We start from the raw sequence: 16,265 nt of genomic DNA, 5'->3' as shown, positions 1-16,265 counted from the left end.
GCACTCAAACAAAACAGTTGAAGGTCTCTGCTATAGACTATAATATTATGTTCATAGTTCAATGTAAAAAATTAACTGAATTTTGAATTTCTTAAAATTCCGAGTTGTATTTTAATATAGTTATAGTGTACTTGTATACATAGAAAAGTTCTAAATTCTATTTCTTTTTATTCTATTTTTTTTCGATCCAGTCGTGATTATGATTTGAAAACAAATATTAATATTGGCAAGAGTGGTTATATTTAATTTAATTTGATTTAATATATTAATATGTAAATATGATAAGTACTTTGACTTTTTCAAAACAAGTTTTTTTTTATTTCATTTTAAAATGGTTTGCAGATCTATAACATATAACTGTAATAGTTGTCTCCAATAAATATTTCAATGTATTGTGGCTTTATAATAGTTTATATACTCGTATTTCGAATCGCTATTGCGCCTTTTTATTTTTAAGTGCAATATATCATGAAAACAATAATAGCAATATTAAAATGAAACACTATATTATATTATAATATTTATAATGAGCAATCATAATCATTCAATATTTATCTTTATAGGTATAACACTAAAAACAAAATTTTAAAACGTGTACAATTGTTATATGAATGTTTTTAATAAAATTATATGTACGTTTAAACTTTTATTTACTTTTACATTAAATACATCAAATTTAATATCTAATCATCTTTAACAAATAACAATAAACATGATGTGCAGTATATATGTATGTAATATATAGTTAGTAATTAAAAATATGTGTTCATTACCAATAGATTCCAAATATTATCAATCTCTTGAGTTATTTGAATTAAATTGCTTCACGTATATTTGTGGATATTTATTGAGCACATGATTTTAAGTCCATACTGTGGTGTCTGCATAGATTTTGCACATAGTTAAAATAATTCTTTTAGCTATTTCAAAGTGAATTATATACCTATGTTATTTCAATAAAGAAATCTTAAAATATTATTTATAAACAGATTTTAAGTATGCAATACGTATACGTTATTAAGTAGTAATTAGTAAGTTAGCATTTTTAAAAATTAAAATTAATAATTATCTATATTACGAATATCACAGAAAGAAGTCATAACAGTTATAATGTATTTTTATTTTTACGGTTATAACATCATGCTGAGCCACCAAAATGTAAAGAAATTGACCATATAATGATTATACCGTGATAATAATACGGTATAAGAATGCATCTATTGTGGTAGTGGAGTGGCAACTATTTAAATGAACCAACCATAACACGTTTTTAAAAATCGCCTGCCGCTTGACGATTATCTCTTCCGTCGTAACGTTTTTCGGCAAGACAATAATATATTCTCTGATTGCTACGCCAGCGCAACATATCAATTGCTCAAGCCAGGGTGTTTTTTTTGTCACTTTATATTATAATTGATAATTATTATAGTGCAAATTTATACTGTGGTTTTATTAGAAAACCGGCCATAAAATTTTCTCTTAAAATATAATATAATCTATATTCTATAATAAAATTTAGAAAAGTTAAAGTTAGTCTCGTTCGAAATGTTTTACAAATTCAATATAAATAAAAAACTTTTACTCATAAAACTGAGTTTTTTTTTCTACGATTGTGGTAAGTATATATAATATAATACAAGATAATGACGTATACATGAACTAATGTTTTTAATATTTATTATTAATTATTAAAAACTATATTTTTGTACTCAGCAATAACACAAATGTTTTAGTATAATTATGTGGTCTATAAAAATCGGAGATAGTAAATGATGTAGTATTTTTAATATACCAAACGCGTAAACTATGTTATCTGCAATGTTATATTTTTGTTATTCCTAAAATGTTTATTTTACGACACTGCATTTTTCCACCAAAATTGTATACATACCTTTCCATTTTTCACTAAAATTATTACTAAAAATACTTTTTTTTTTTATTAAATTCTAGTAAAAAAACTTTTACAGCTCAACAATTACGACATTTTCGTCAAAATATATTATACGTTGGGCAACTACATAAATTATAAGTACTATACATTTATTATGATTTTTTTTTTTTTAATTATGCGCTTATATTCATTTTAGAGAACATTTTCCCGAGGAATAAGAGAAATTTTTAACGTTGTAGTTGTATAATAATAAAAAAATGATACGCTGATCTTTGATTTTGAGCGTAAATATATATTTTTTAAATATTATACTATTTATCCAGCCAATTTATGGGAGTTATTATTATTGCTGAATTATTCTTATAATATAAAAATTATTTAAATTTTATTTTGTATTTGTGTAAAATGTGTAAAAATAAACTTACTGTATAACAGCTTTTACTTTTTTTTTCCCCATAAAGTTTTCTCAAAATCTAAAATAAACATCATTATTTTAAAATAAAAAAGTATTCAATATAATAAATTCATTAATACTATCAAGATTGTTTTAATAAAAATGTGGAGTCGGTCAAAATATCGTTTGGAGGAAACGGGTATTATAGAAAGGGTCAAAGGGAAAGGTAAAATATGTTATTTTTTGCTACACATTTAAACCAAATTTAAATTAGGTATATATTATGGCTGTATATATAAAAAAAGAATATGCTTACAACATTTTAATCTTAATTATTTAAAATAATTTATTAATTAGTTCTGATAAACGTTCATTTACCTATATAAATATTATATATAATATTTTTTGTATATTTTGAGTCAAATTATGTTTAATAATAAAAATGTAAAACAGTTTCATGACGTATTACTCATGTATAATAATGTTTTATTGTGCTATGGTGCCGTACATTATTCACCATGGACATTGGCAAGGAAATTTGGTGCTTAAGTTATCTGTTCTGATTTAAAAAGTATAACGTAACTTAACTATAAACTTGAATAATTATAATATCATATGAGTAATTGATGTAAATAGATTACACAACTCGATACAGTAAATAGATAGATAGACAATAACGCTAGTCATATACAATTTTTTGTTAATTTATTTAGAACAATATTTTCTGAAAACTGATAATCCCTCTCCGACATTTGCTATTGTAATAAAATAAAATAATTATAACACATTTTTGAGGATAATTATAAATTAATAAAGTTATACCATCACTTTTATAGGTAAAATTGTATAACAACGTATTATATTACATAATTATAAATATTATTATTTTTATATTTATTTTATTCATTAATATTATGTAAAATAATATTGTAAAACATTAAATAACACTCTTCGTATCTTCGGGAAAATTTCTTATGAGTATAATTTGTATTGTTTTTTAAATATTTTAATATTCTTTTTCAACAGTAAAATATAAACTATTATTTCAGGAATTGCTCCGATAAATCCATTTTTACCGACTTTAGCTAGACAACGAGGAATCCCTGTATTCGTCATTGGAATAATCTTTACGATTATGCCTATTTTCAATATAGTTACAAGACCAATAGCTGGATATATTACCGATCGTTGGCACTGTCGTAAACAAGTATTTTTGGGCGCTTCACTGTTGAATGCTTTTATCACTCCTCTGATACACTTCACGCCCGACTTTACCGATTATAGATATGCCGAAAACTTGGACATCATGACGCATTGGAAATTTTGGATTTTTTTTACCACCATTATAGCGAGGATGTTGCTTTGGATGGTGGGAGATGTTCTTCAAGATACGATCTGTTTGGAAATGTTGGGTATACACTGTAGATATTATAATATAGTTACCGCTTACCATATACTTATTTCTATATTTCTATATTATAAAGCTAAACTCCAAGATATTATGGTAATTGGCTTAAAACTAAAAATATCAACACATTCCAGGTGACAACAAAAAGAGTTATGGAAGACAACGGGTCTGGGGAGCGATTGGCTGGGGAATTTCTACACTATTGGTCGGCGCGTGTGTGGATTGGTACAGCGTTGACGCAGAACACAAAAACTACTTGCCAGCGTATTTGATCGCTATGATATTCCTTATCTGTCATTTTATTGTTGCATCTCAGCTTGACGTAAGTTAAACAAAATGTCTATGAATCATACGAACATTTAAAGATACGTCAATACTGTAATCAATATACTTCAATCATTATATGTATAGATAAAACAAAAGTTATATATCAACATTCAACATCATTGTGGTTAGTGTTTGTACCACATATAAGTTTGTAAAAACAAGTTTTTTAATGTCACTTGTAAATAATTGTGATGCTATTTGGCCAGTGTTGGCTGTATTGAAAAGTAATACTTGAAATGTCTTCTTTTCTGATTTTAATTTTGATTTTACTTCCTCAAGTTCGTGTAGTTTCAAGAATGATTATGTACTCGTCATAAATACTGTGGCAAAACCTCAACGTGTTAATGCATATTGGAATGGATTATTTGGGTTTTATTATATGGTTGTCACGCACCTGACCAGTTTATTATCATAATTTATTTAATGCGAGTTCGTTTTGCTGATGCCAATTTGCCATTATTTTACAATTAAGAGTTGTATAAATTTCTACTATTTAGATGTTTTTTTATGAATAATAGTATTAATATTTCACCATTCCCAAAACCCATTGGTTATTGAAAAGTTTCCACTAATGAGAGATATCACTGTATTTATTCATTTTTCAGAAAAATCAAACTTGTACATCTAAAAGCATGAATAATGATGTCTTAAAAATATTATGTGATGTTAAAGTCTATTCATACCTTGTGTGGGCTGTGTTTGCTGGCATTTTCACAGCATACATTTGGTTTTATTTATTTCTGTAAATATTTTTCTATTATCATAAAGTGTTAACTATAAATTATAAAATATTTACCTCTATTTTTTTCAATAGGTACATTGAAGACTTAGCAAACATTTATCATCAAGAACGATTACCGTGGATCAAGACTATACAAGGTTTCTCAGTAACAGTACAATGTTGTATAGGGGAAATTCCAATTTATATCATGTCAGGTAAGTAAAATATAATTTTAAGAGGCCGTAACACCCGCTGTGTTGTCTCCGTCTTACAAGTACGTAACATAGCAAATTTATGTTCAGCAGATCACGTTTAGCTTCGTTAGTTTAAAAATTGGAGTGAATCGACCTATTATGAAACTTGATGGTAAGAACATTATCTCTGTGTGTATGTTGGTTTTTTACGATTATTAAGTTTTCAAGTGAGTTATGAGCATTTTTAATTTACGCTATGTTTATACGCATAACTTGTTAAAAAATTTAACTATCGTAAAAAAACAACATACAAACATAGATAATTTTCTTAACATTAAGTTTCATAATAGGTACTCTAATTTTTAAACTGACGGAGCTAAACGTGATCTACTGAGCGTAAATTTGATATGTTACGTGCTTGTAAGATAGAGACAAAACATACGGGTGTGACGCCCTCTTAAATGAATAACCAAGTAATTTTGTTCTAGTTTCTAGTCCATTTATGATGAATCTAAAAACTTTTAAAAAATCATTTAATTTATATTTTAATTAGATATTTATTAAATTATGTTATAACACTATTAACACATGCTATCAGTTCCTAATTTCCTATATTGTGTAACTTAATTTTATTATTCAACAGCTAATGATTTTATAAGACCCAACAACTAATAATTAGTATTAAGAAAAATATTTTATTTAAATGAATAATATTACTCATAAACAGTGTATTCTTGAAACGTGCATACTATTAAAAGAAAACTATCCATAATTTATCAATGTATACATGTATATATATATATATAAACGAGTATTAAATGGAATTTAATTATATTATAGTGCATAAGTGTATATTAAAATTATTTGAATGTTTTTCGTTAGAAAAGCCCTTTATTATTATCATTATTATTCAACGATAAAACATTACAATTAATCTTAATATCGTTTATAAATTATCATACAATAAATAAAAACTATTACAATTATATAATCATTATATTTGTTTATCTTATGCATATATATAATATACATTTAATACATATTTATAATTGATGATACTTGTCAGTTGTCTATTTAGTGATTAAAACCCGAATATTATTAGGATGTTAAATTTGTTACATCTGTTACATTATAATATGTATTTTATACCTAACCTGCGGCTACGCACAATGTAGATAGCGTATTCACGTAAAATCATACTTTATGGTTTTTGAATAATCTTAAAGTATTATAAAGACTAATATTTTTAAGGGTTTGACATATCATTAGAATTTAAAAAAAATGTAATATCAATTTAAATTTAAAAAAAAATAAGTCTAATAATAAATAAAATTTTAAAACGATAAGACGTATACCTTCAAAATATTATTCCCCCTCGATCACCATAATTTTTGTAATATATTATTTTACTCTATGATTTCTCTAAAAAAATTCGATGTTGCGTGAATACGTTTTGTTTATGTATTGTAGCAAAACGAAATCATCGCATGTACTTAATTTCTAAAGGGGTTTTAAATAGGCAATTTCTAATTTAATAATGTATTTTAACACCATAATATACATAATTATTTTTACACTATACCCTATAGGGTCATAGGGTTATGTGAATACGGTGTTTTTATTGATCTGTAACAGTAGAAAAATGTATAAATTTAGCGAAAAATGATATACAATCATTCCATCATGTTTTAATTATGTGTAATTGTCATATTAATATTATATTATTATATTGCAGGATACATACTGAAACGCATTGGACATATGACAGCTTTTTCAGTAGCATTTGCAATGTTTTCGATAAAATTTTTCCTGTATTCAATTATTAAAGATCCACTTTGGGTATTGCCAGTAGAGCTGATCAATGGTATAACGTTTGCCTTGGCTTTTGTGGCTGGTATTTCGTACGCGGCCGAAGTAGCGCCTAGTGGCAGCGCAGGTACTCTACAAGGCCTATTCGGCATGGCTTTTCATGGAATAGGTGAGCACTATAAAAATAAATTATTAATTTTATGGTACAAAAATAAATGATGATTGTTATAATAATTGATCATCGGGGTGGGTAAAACCTTGAAAACCAGATGAAAATGAGAAATGTCTCAAAGAAGTTAGAATTGGCATATTCAGTATACGGAATATTATATATTATTAACCAATTAAAATGTATGCTGCTGTGTTCACAGAATCTATAGGAAAAAAAATTCGTAGTAATACATAGATACACTATATTTATGATACATAGATACACTATATTATACGACAATATAAATTTAAAATCTTCAATGTTTAGATAAGAAATTGTGTAAAAATATATAAGTATACTTTTATATTATTATTACGTCATTGCATGTATTCCAATGGCGTATTTTGAAGGTTTCACTTAATAATGTAAAGTATAAAATTAGAAAAATTGTGTAATCGTCAATAAATATATTATTATGATATTGTGAGTTTTATTCCTTCTAGGTTTTCATAATTCGAATCGTAACACTATACCTAATATTCATTGGCCGTGATGAAAACCCACTAAAATGATTCTTAAGCCTCCAAATCGGCGCTAAATCCTCATTCCAGACCAAAATCATACGCTGAAGCTACCCGGACCAAAGATTTTTCCACAGATAATTTCCCCGTCCTACTATCTAACTTTATAACTAACCTCAACTCTCTAATCAGTCCTCTAATTACTCTCCTCTCTTCAGTCCTACACTCATTAATTTCCAAAACTTCCTTATCTCCATAGCTATTTCTGTAAAAATTTTTCTGTATCTAACATAACAGTAATGTATTTTGTTCTATGCCTAAATTGTATATGTCTAACAAACTTAATTGCTATTTTATCTCTATTGTATTGGCCACGGCGTATGCTGTGCCGAAACCTTACAAGACTCTTAATCGGTGTTTCTATATATATAATGTACAATATATAATGTACAATATTTAATCTATAATTTTATATATTACATATAATTGTTGAGCTGTAATAGTATTTGACTAAAAGTTAATAAAAAAAAAAAAAAAGCCTCCAAATCTTTTAGATTCTGTGCGGAACAATGAATATATTGATTTTATCATGATGTGTTTTATTTTAGTGTGTTAGTGTGTACGAGTGCACGATAAGTTGCCGATAATACACTTTGAATTTCAAAAATTGGGATTTGTTTGATATCAAACTGGATCTAGTTTTTATTTTGGAAAGGTCAAAACTTAGAAATTCCCCATACTTATTTTTATATATTGGGAAAAATACACAAAATATTAAGGAAAAACAAGAATTTTTATCCAAATTCAATTTTTGACAAAATCGATTATGTTTTTTTAATGTAACTCAAAAATGAATAATCATAGAAACTTGAAATCTTCACCGAATGTTTATATTATTTTTTTCCATTTACAATACTTTTTTTTAAAACTATTTTTAAGTTGTACATAGAAATGAGAAATGTTCAACTCATTCTATTTTTTTTTAAATGTCGATCAAAAATTATTTGCTGCATTAAAATTCTTGAAAATTTAATATAAGATCCCACAAAAGTTTGTAGTTTAAACGGAAATAAAAACATTTATGAAAACTAAAAAAAAATCTCTATTTGTTATTATCTCAAAAATATTTGTGTTAAATATAATCTAAGTAAAAGAAAAAAATATTTAAAACATTAACAAGGTAATGTGAATTAGTTTAGCTATTAAAATACGAGCTTTATTAAAAAAAATTCGCTAAAATTTAAAAAAATATCCATTTGTATAATTATTTTATTAAGTAGTCCTAAGTACGATTCATCGGTATAGTGGTGGTGTATGAGAGTGGCGACTAATTAGTGTAGTATAATAATAACTTTATAATAAACTATTAATCAATAACTTGATTTGATAATAATACTTGTCTGAAAAAATTTTCGTTCCAGGTATATCATTTGGTTCGTTCACTGCAGGTTACACGTTCGAGCATATAGGTAGCTCGGCTTCTTTCAGACTATTAAGTTACGTGGCGTTTATTACGTTTCTAGTCCAACTATTCGTCAGCCAACTAATAATGCGAATGAGTAGACCCACAGAAAACGGTACCTCGGACGAGCGTACAACAAAAGAAATCGCCACTTGTCCGGAAAACTCACTTGGCTTGGGTTTCACGAACCCAATACCAGTTACATCTACCGATTCCTTTAGTTAACGGAAACAACTTTGAATCTCTCTGGTAGTTTTTATAATTAAATGACAAAAATGTAATTTATTATTTTGTAATAATTTAATTTGATCATTAATTGACTATAATATGTTGAAAACAAATTGTACCTAAATAAAACATTAATTTTTAATAATAACAAAAGATGATAGTTGTTATTCATCGTTAACAAAAAATATTAATAACACTTGCAGACGATAAAAATCCAATTTTATTGTGTTACTTAAACACTTAAATATAATATCAATATGTCAATATGTACGGATAATATTAATGACTATTTTATCAGAAATTCATTATTCTAGATATTAAGTATATTTATTATAAATTAAGAACTGGTCGTGCAAGATGTAAAAGTTGAGTCACGTGAAACTATAATTTTTTTCGAATTTAATAATTCGAATTTGTAAGTGATTTCTACGCAAATCATACTGATTAGGTATAGACGTACAGTGCAGACAGCGCAGTGTTATCATTGAGCTGAGCATTATGTTTATATCATAAAAACTTTGAATAACAATTTGATTTTTTTACATTCCCTACTGTACAGACAGACACCGCTTAAATGTCCTCAGAAACTTAATACTTTGTAAACATTGATAATTATTACACGTGATTGACATTATATTATATTCATAATATATAACACATTAACACGTATATTATATATTTATATTGTTGAAACGATTGGCAGCTATATGGTTTTTATAATAGAGAAATCATGTTTACGGCCAAAATAATAAAAATTAATATTAATTCATCATCTTCTGTTGCACAAAGATCTAAACAAGACTGTCACTGACGTATAATATAATATTGGAATATGGTTATGCATGCAAATGGTTTTATAGTATTGTACTTGTACTACACTTGATGCTAAAAAACATATATGTACTAGGTAGTACTTGAAAACAATATGATTTCAAATTTTCGACTTTCGTGTAGGTAAAAATTTGACAAAAACTATATAAGTCAGGAATATTTTGACCATTATAATTTATAAGTTAAAAATAACATTTTAAATAAAAAAAAATAATAATTTATTTAAACTATATAAAAAAATCTCATGTTTCTACTCTTGTAAGCTGTTTTTAAGTTTATTTTTTGATTGTGTATAATTATATATGATTAGATTAACCCATTGTATACCTATTGTATATGTCTATACAATATATAGCACAAAAAGAGTAAAAAATACAAAGCGAACTACAATATTATGAACGAACATTTTTTTTTATTACATAATGTCAAAATAGAAGTATAAAAATATATCGGATTCTGTAATATATTTTAAGTATGGAATCTGAGCCCTAGAGTTAAGTTCATAGTAACCACTAAGCGAGATATTGATTTTTAAAATACTGAATGAATCACTCATAAAATAATATAACTTATGCTTATATCGTGACAATAAGCTCATACTTGTTCATAGATGTCTAATACTTTGATCATTACTGATAAAAAAAAAATAAAGCTGAATACAATTTCTATTAACGGTGTATCTATAGAAGCCACAATTATTTTCTCAAGTGTTTGTTAACAAATATGCATTATTGAACAATACATTAAATCATTATAAACAATATAATACATTAATATCTATATAAATATAATATGATAATATATAATAATTATTCGAAAAGTGTTTCAAATGTTTCAATGTACTTAACCCACATGTTCGTCATAGATTTAAAAACACTAAAAATATGAAAACATTTCATATGATTATATTATCGCAAGAACGATAAAAATTATTTCTCGAGCGTCAGCGAAAATGTACATCAGTAGTATGCTCTAAGCAAATGATCTGTCAACACGATTTCCATTGACACGGATTATATTTATTTTATAAGATAATCCCACGAATTCTACCCGCGAGTGTATCAAACTACAAGGTCCAACTGCAAACTCCAAAATGCGTTTACCCAACGTGAACCTAAAACTGTTGCCTTTCAAAGCGCATTTTTTCCTCATGAATGGCGGTAAGACCCATCGTGATTGCACTTGCTCCAATCGGCAGATCATGTTGAACTCGTGACCGAGTACAAGATTTCATAGTGTATCATATTATTAATCACATTGTTAGGTTACATCATCGATTTTTGTCGATAATTACTTCTTCATAAGCATAACTATATTTTTCCTTATGTCGTATACTTGTGTGAATCGTCGTAGGCACCACGCCGCTAACACCATACCTGACCACCATAGCAAAACAACGCGGCTACTCTGCCCGGCTAGTGGGCGCTGTTTTCTCAGTGCTACCCCTCGCCGCAGTGTTTGCTCGTCCTCTTTTTGGTGCTGTGGCCGATCACTTCCGATGCCAAAAGGCCATGTTCCTGTGCTTCATAGTCGTAGTCACTTTGATAACCACTTCCTACGAACTCCTACCCGACTCACCGGCGGACGTTGACAACGGGCGGGATGAAACAGCGTTGACCACTCACCAGTTCTGGTTATTTTGCGCTTTCTTGATGGCCAGATATGTAACAATCAGCATCGTCACAACTTTATCGGAAACCATGTGCTTGCAAAACTTGGGTAGGTTTGAGAAATAATATAATAAATTTCTTGTAGTATTGTTCATCTTGATCTAAAAGGACGTGGATGACAAATTGGTGGTCATAACTCATAAGTTAAGAGAATATTATGACAATCGTATTTTTACAAACAATATAGGTTGAGTCCTTAAATCTATAAATACTAGTTTGAATTTCAATTAAAATTTAAAAAATATTATAATACCTATATATTATTCATTATGTACTTCAGGTAAAGACACGCACAAATTTGGACAACAAAGATTGTGGGGCTGTGTTGGTTGGGGTTTGGTGTCTATTATAGTGGGTTGGTTGATCGACTGGTACAGTAGTGGAAGTTCGATCAAAGACTACACACCTGGAATTATCGTATCAACCGTTTTCTTGTTGGCAGACCTACTAGTTGCTTCTAAAATTAACGTAAATATACATACTTTTTTATGACTCTATAGTCTATACTCATATATATATGTATCATATTCTAAATCATATTCATCAATAAGATATGTCTTTGAAAAATGTTGTACATTTATTAAAATAATTTTAAATATAGTTTTTTCTGTTAAAGAATATATTTTTTTAACTTAAAATTTGAATTTTTTGGAATTTTAATGAATTTTTAAGATTTTAGATTTACAGTCCAAATAATAAAATTTTAGATTCTAAGCGGACCGGTAAATATATTAAATGTACAGTATTGTGTTATTTTGTGAATGTGTGAGTGCGTGTGCTGGCTGTATGTAAACTGTGATAAATTAACATTATACAATCTACGACAAAACCGATAAGATACATTATACAAACTGCGACAATTTACTTTATAAATATACTTTAATAAATAGATACTATGTACATACCGATACAATAATAACATATATAGGTACATGCATCATATATACCTATGTGTTATTATGTACAATGTACATATATAATTTAATTAATATGTTATGTTGGAGACAAATGTGTAAGGAAAATCAAAATTTATTTTTAAGTTTTAACACAATATTCTAAATATTAGCTCCTTCACAAGTACAAGATTATCACAAATTAGGTTAGTGCGTGCTGCGTGTCATGTAATATTGTATTTAAAATGGAACGTTCAAAAATGTTTAGCAAAATCGGCAAACAATTATTGGTGCTAAATAATTTTAAATTTAAATATAATCCCAAAATAAGTGGTTATTCAACATGGATTTGCTCAATCCTCAAAGAAAACATGCAAAGCCAAATTGGTCTTAAACAACGAAAATATTACTCTACAAGAAAAATCATTTTTGGTACATAATCTATAGCTATACCATAACATATATATCTAATTAAATGATGAATGTATATTGTTATCGTATCGGTTATGTACATAGTATCTATCTACATATATATAAAATAAATTGTCGCAGTTTGTATAATGTTAATTTTTTTTTTGCCGTTTACATGTCGACTTTTAAGAAAGCTGTAATTTTGTCATAGTTTACCATCTCTCCGAGTGCTTACACGATTTATAAGAGAATAAATTATTTGATTTTTAATTTGATATCTTATCTCTGATATGAAAATATAAAATATCTAATGTTGTAGGTACTTAAAAATGTATAAAATGTTCAATATTAAAATATACGAATTAAAAATGTAAAACAAGGTTCCTCATAAGTATTTTATATTAAAAAATCTAAAATATTTTTAAATATAATTTTTTTTATATAAACTTAAAGTTTAAATTTGGACGAAATTATATATTGATTATTTAAAAATTTGTTTCGTGGAAATTTGTAACTTTTCAAGTATATTAATTATTTTGTACACACTTCAATTTTCAGTTTAATTATATCTGTTTTCCCCCTCTGTTTTTCACAGAAAATTTATAGAATATTAGAATTTTTCTACTTTTTGACTTATACCCACTCTCCAACACCGGGGGTCAAGATAGTTATACACTAATACATATAGGAAATGTAGTATTTTCGTATGTATAATTTATATTGAAGTTAGTCTTAATCAATACATCAATTTAAACATTATAACCTATAATCTTTATATAACTTTTAAACACTTTCCAACTTACAATAATACGATAGAATATAGTAATACTTAATACATATGAATTATAATTGTTTAATAATATTAAGGAAAACCGAAAAGAGAAAATAATAATAATAATAAAATTATCAATAAATATAATAATAACACTAACAACAACATTAAATACAATTTAAAAAAAATCAATATATACATATTAGAAATATATAGTATATACCCTACAATTTATAACATCTATACTTAGTTGTAAACATGTAAGTTTACAAATAATTAAATTAACTTCAATTAAAAATACTTAACTTAAAAAAAAATTGCTTTATTATAACAGTACCTACATGTTAAGTACCCACGTTTAAAAGTATTAAAAATTATAAAAGTAAATATTCAATCTAATCTATTAAATTGATAAAGATTTATTTTTTAAAGGATTGTCAAAGTGATGTTGTATCAAAACATATTTTCAAAGATCTCAGAAAAGTGTTCAATAATATTAAAGTTGTAAGTTTTCTCATTTGGGTAGTTTTTTTTGGAATTTTTTATGGAAGTATTTCACTTTATTTGTTGTGGTACGTATAACTTTATTTATTTATATTTCATGTGTAAAAATATTAAAAACACTTTATAAAGGCATATGGAAGAACTAGTTACAAAGTATCACCCGGAAAAATATTCTTCAATAAAAACAATTGAAGGAATACTGTTTGCTGTGAAATGTTTTGGAGGTGAAATGCCATTTTTCTTTTTATCTGGTATGTTATGTATAACTAACTTAGGTACTTATTTACAATACTATATTATTTTATTAAACTATTTAACGTTTACATTTGATTAAATATTTACTAAATAACAGGTAAAATAATTAAAAAAGTTGGTCATCTGAATTCGATAGCAATTGGTCTTGCTACAATATCTTTGAGATTTTTTCTTTACTTTATTATCAAAGATCCAATGTGGATAGTGCCCGTGGAGTTGCTTAGTGGTCTAGGTTTTGCGTTACCATATTCGGCAATGACATCTTATGGATCGATTTTAGCACCAGAAGGACTTAAAAGTACCGTTCAAGGGTTATTTAGCACAATATTTCAAGGAGTAGGCGAGTATTTAAAATATATTTTTTAATTGCACGTGCATTACATAATACAAATAAATTATAGCTTAATTTATATTCTGTTTAGGTGTGGGTCTTGGAAGTTTTATAACAGGGTACCTCTTCAACGAAATAGGGAGCAGTAATACATATCTCGTTTTGAGCATATTAGCATTAGTCATTTGTTGTATACAGACTATCACGATCCGGATTATGGTTAAAACAACGAAATCACAAGAAAATAGTAATATCAATACCGAAGCCTAAAGTGAAACTTTAAGAGGTTGTCATACACATATGTGTTATCTTTAAGGTTGTCATACAAACGCAGAACAGTGAATTTGAATTATATATTTTACTCTATTGTTTTTAATTACTTAAAACATTTGAAGTAAATTTTTTTAAATTTAAATTTTGAAGCAAATAATGTGCAAAATGTATAAAAAATTATAATTTTACTTACATCAAGTTCTAAATAATATTATTCTTACCTACCTTTTAGTTTGATAATACGTCAATGCACTTGATCATTCTCAAATAATTTCACAATATTAAAAATAACCGAGTAAAATGGATTATTCTGAACGTAAAATTTGCTGTTGATGCCTGTTGGCTGTTATACATTAGTTAGAGATAATAAAAACCTCTTAACAAATTTAAGAAACTGTAAAAAAAAAATATTGATTATAATTGTGCATACAATTATTAAACTGTGTATATATATTAAATAAATCTATCAAATGTTATTAAAATATTATTAAATATATTATTATAAAAGATACGTTTATAACTAGCAGACTAAAAATTCTTACAAATACACAAACACAATTATTTATTTTATAAATTTGTAACTCAAATTTCGACGAAATTATGTTTTTTAATAATATAAGCAAAGTTAATTATTTTGTTATGAATCAAAAACATTATTCACGGAGATTTAAAACATTTACATAATATAAAATATATTATAATTATAAATTTTACTATACATAATAACAGTTTCGAAATATGTTGATTTATTTTAAGATATTATATTTTTTTATACTATATGAACTTATTTTCACCGTTTTGTGGTAATTACAAATAATGTTATTAATTTTTAACTCGATGACAATAATATAATATTTAAAAAATTACAAAAATTATGGGAACCTACTGTAATACTATAAAAGTAAAATAAATTATTTTATTAGCTTTATCAAAAAAATATATCCCTTGGTGATATAACTATATAAGCTGACAAACCTTTTCCGCTTAAAATTGTTTTTCGTATATAATGATATATCACATTGAATTAAAATTTAACACACTCATAACAGTGAAATACCACTCAATACCTATGTACAGCAGAGCGATATACTATTTCCTATACTATTTTTACTCGAAAATGTTTAAAAAAAAAAAATAATATTAAAATTTTAAAGTACGATTAATAAATACTATTTTATTAGTATTTATTATTAAAATAATTACTCATACTAAAAACATA

General features: G+C 26.2%; 2 protein-coding genes across 2 annotated transcripts; both read left to right on the top strand.

Annotated features, from left to right (window-relative positions):
• Positions 1-1,296: 1,296 nt before the first annotated feature.
• LOC132931758 (major facilitator superfamily domain-containing protein 6-like) lies at positions 1,297-9,275 on the top strand. Its single transcript, XM_060997737.1, has 7 exons — positions 1,297-1,615; positions 3,335-3,697; positions 3,828-4,015; positions 4,626-4,762; positions 4,835-4,956; positions 6,671-6,913; positions 8,838-9,275. The coding sequence occupies exons 1-7, from the start codon at positions 1,546-1,548 to the stop codon at positions 9,101-9,103; spliced, it is 1,389 nt and encodes a 462-aa protein (XP_060853720.1). The 5' UTR covers positions 1,297-1,545; the 3' UTR covers positions 9,104-9,275.
• A 1,619-nt stretch (positions 9,276-10,894) lies between these two features.
• On the top strand, positions 10,895-15,244 carry LOC132918217 (major facilitator superfamily domain-containing protein 6-B-like). Its single transcript, XM_060979351.1, has 7 exons — positions 10,895-11,097; positions 11,291-11,656; positions 11,888-12,075; positions 14,116-14,255; positions 14,317-14,438; positions 14,540-14,782; positions 14,865-15,244. Exons 1-7 carry the CDS (start codon positions 11,031-11,033, stop codon positions 15,041-15,043), a joined length of 1,305 nt encoding a protein of 434 aa, XP_060835334.1. The 5' UTR covers positions 10,895-11,030; the 3' UTR covers positions 15,044-15,244.
• Positions 15,245-16,265: the final 1,021 nt, after the last annotated feature.

The sequence above is a fragment of the Rhopalosiphum padi genome, chromosome 1 (assembly GCF_020882245.1).
Source record: "Rhopalosiphum padi isolate XX-2018 chromosome 1, ASM2088224v1, whole genome shotgun sequence".
Lineage (NCBI taxonomy): Eukaryota > Metazoa > Arthropoda > Insecta > Hemiptera > Aphididae > Rhopalosiphum > Rhopalosiphum padi.
This window is presented reverse-complemented; position numbering and strand designations above follow the sequence as displayed.

Excerpts from the sequence above, each read along its gene's own strand:
- LOC132931758 (XM_060997737.1), top strand. The coding sequence starts at position 1,546 with ATGTTTTACAAATTCAATATAAATAAAAAACTTTTACTCATAAAACTG. Across the intron at positions 4,016-4,625 it reads TTGTTGCATCTCAGCTTGAC|AAAAATCAAACTTGTACATC; the intron begins GTAAGTTAAACA and ends TTCATTTTTCAG. Across the intron at positions 4,957-6,670 it reads TCCAATTTATATCATGTCAG|GATACATACTGAAACGCATT; the intron begins GTAAGTAAAATA and ends ATTATATTGCAG.
- LOC132918217 (XM_060979351.1), top strand. The coding sequence starts at position 11,031 with ATGCGTTTACCCAACGTGAACCTAAAACTGTTGCCTTTCAAAGCGCAT. Across the intron at positions 11,098-11,290 it reads TTTTTTCCTCATGAATGGCG|GCACCACGCCGCTAACACCA; the intron begins GTAAGACCCATC and ends GAATCGTCGTAG. Across the intron at positions 11,657-11,887 it reads CATGTGCTTGCAAAACTTGG|GTAAAGACACGCACAAATTT; the intron begins GTAGGTTTGAGA and ends TATGTACTTCAG.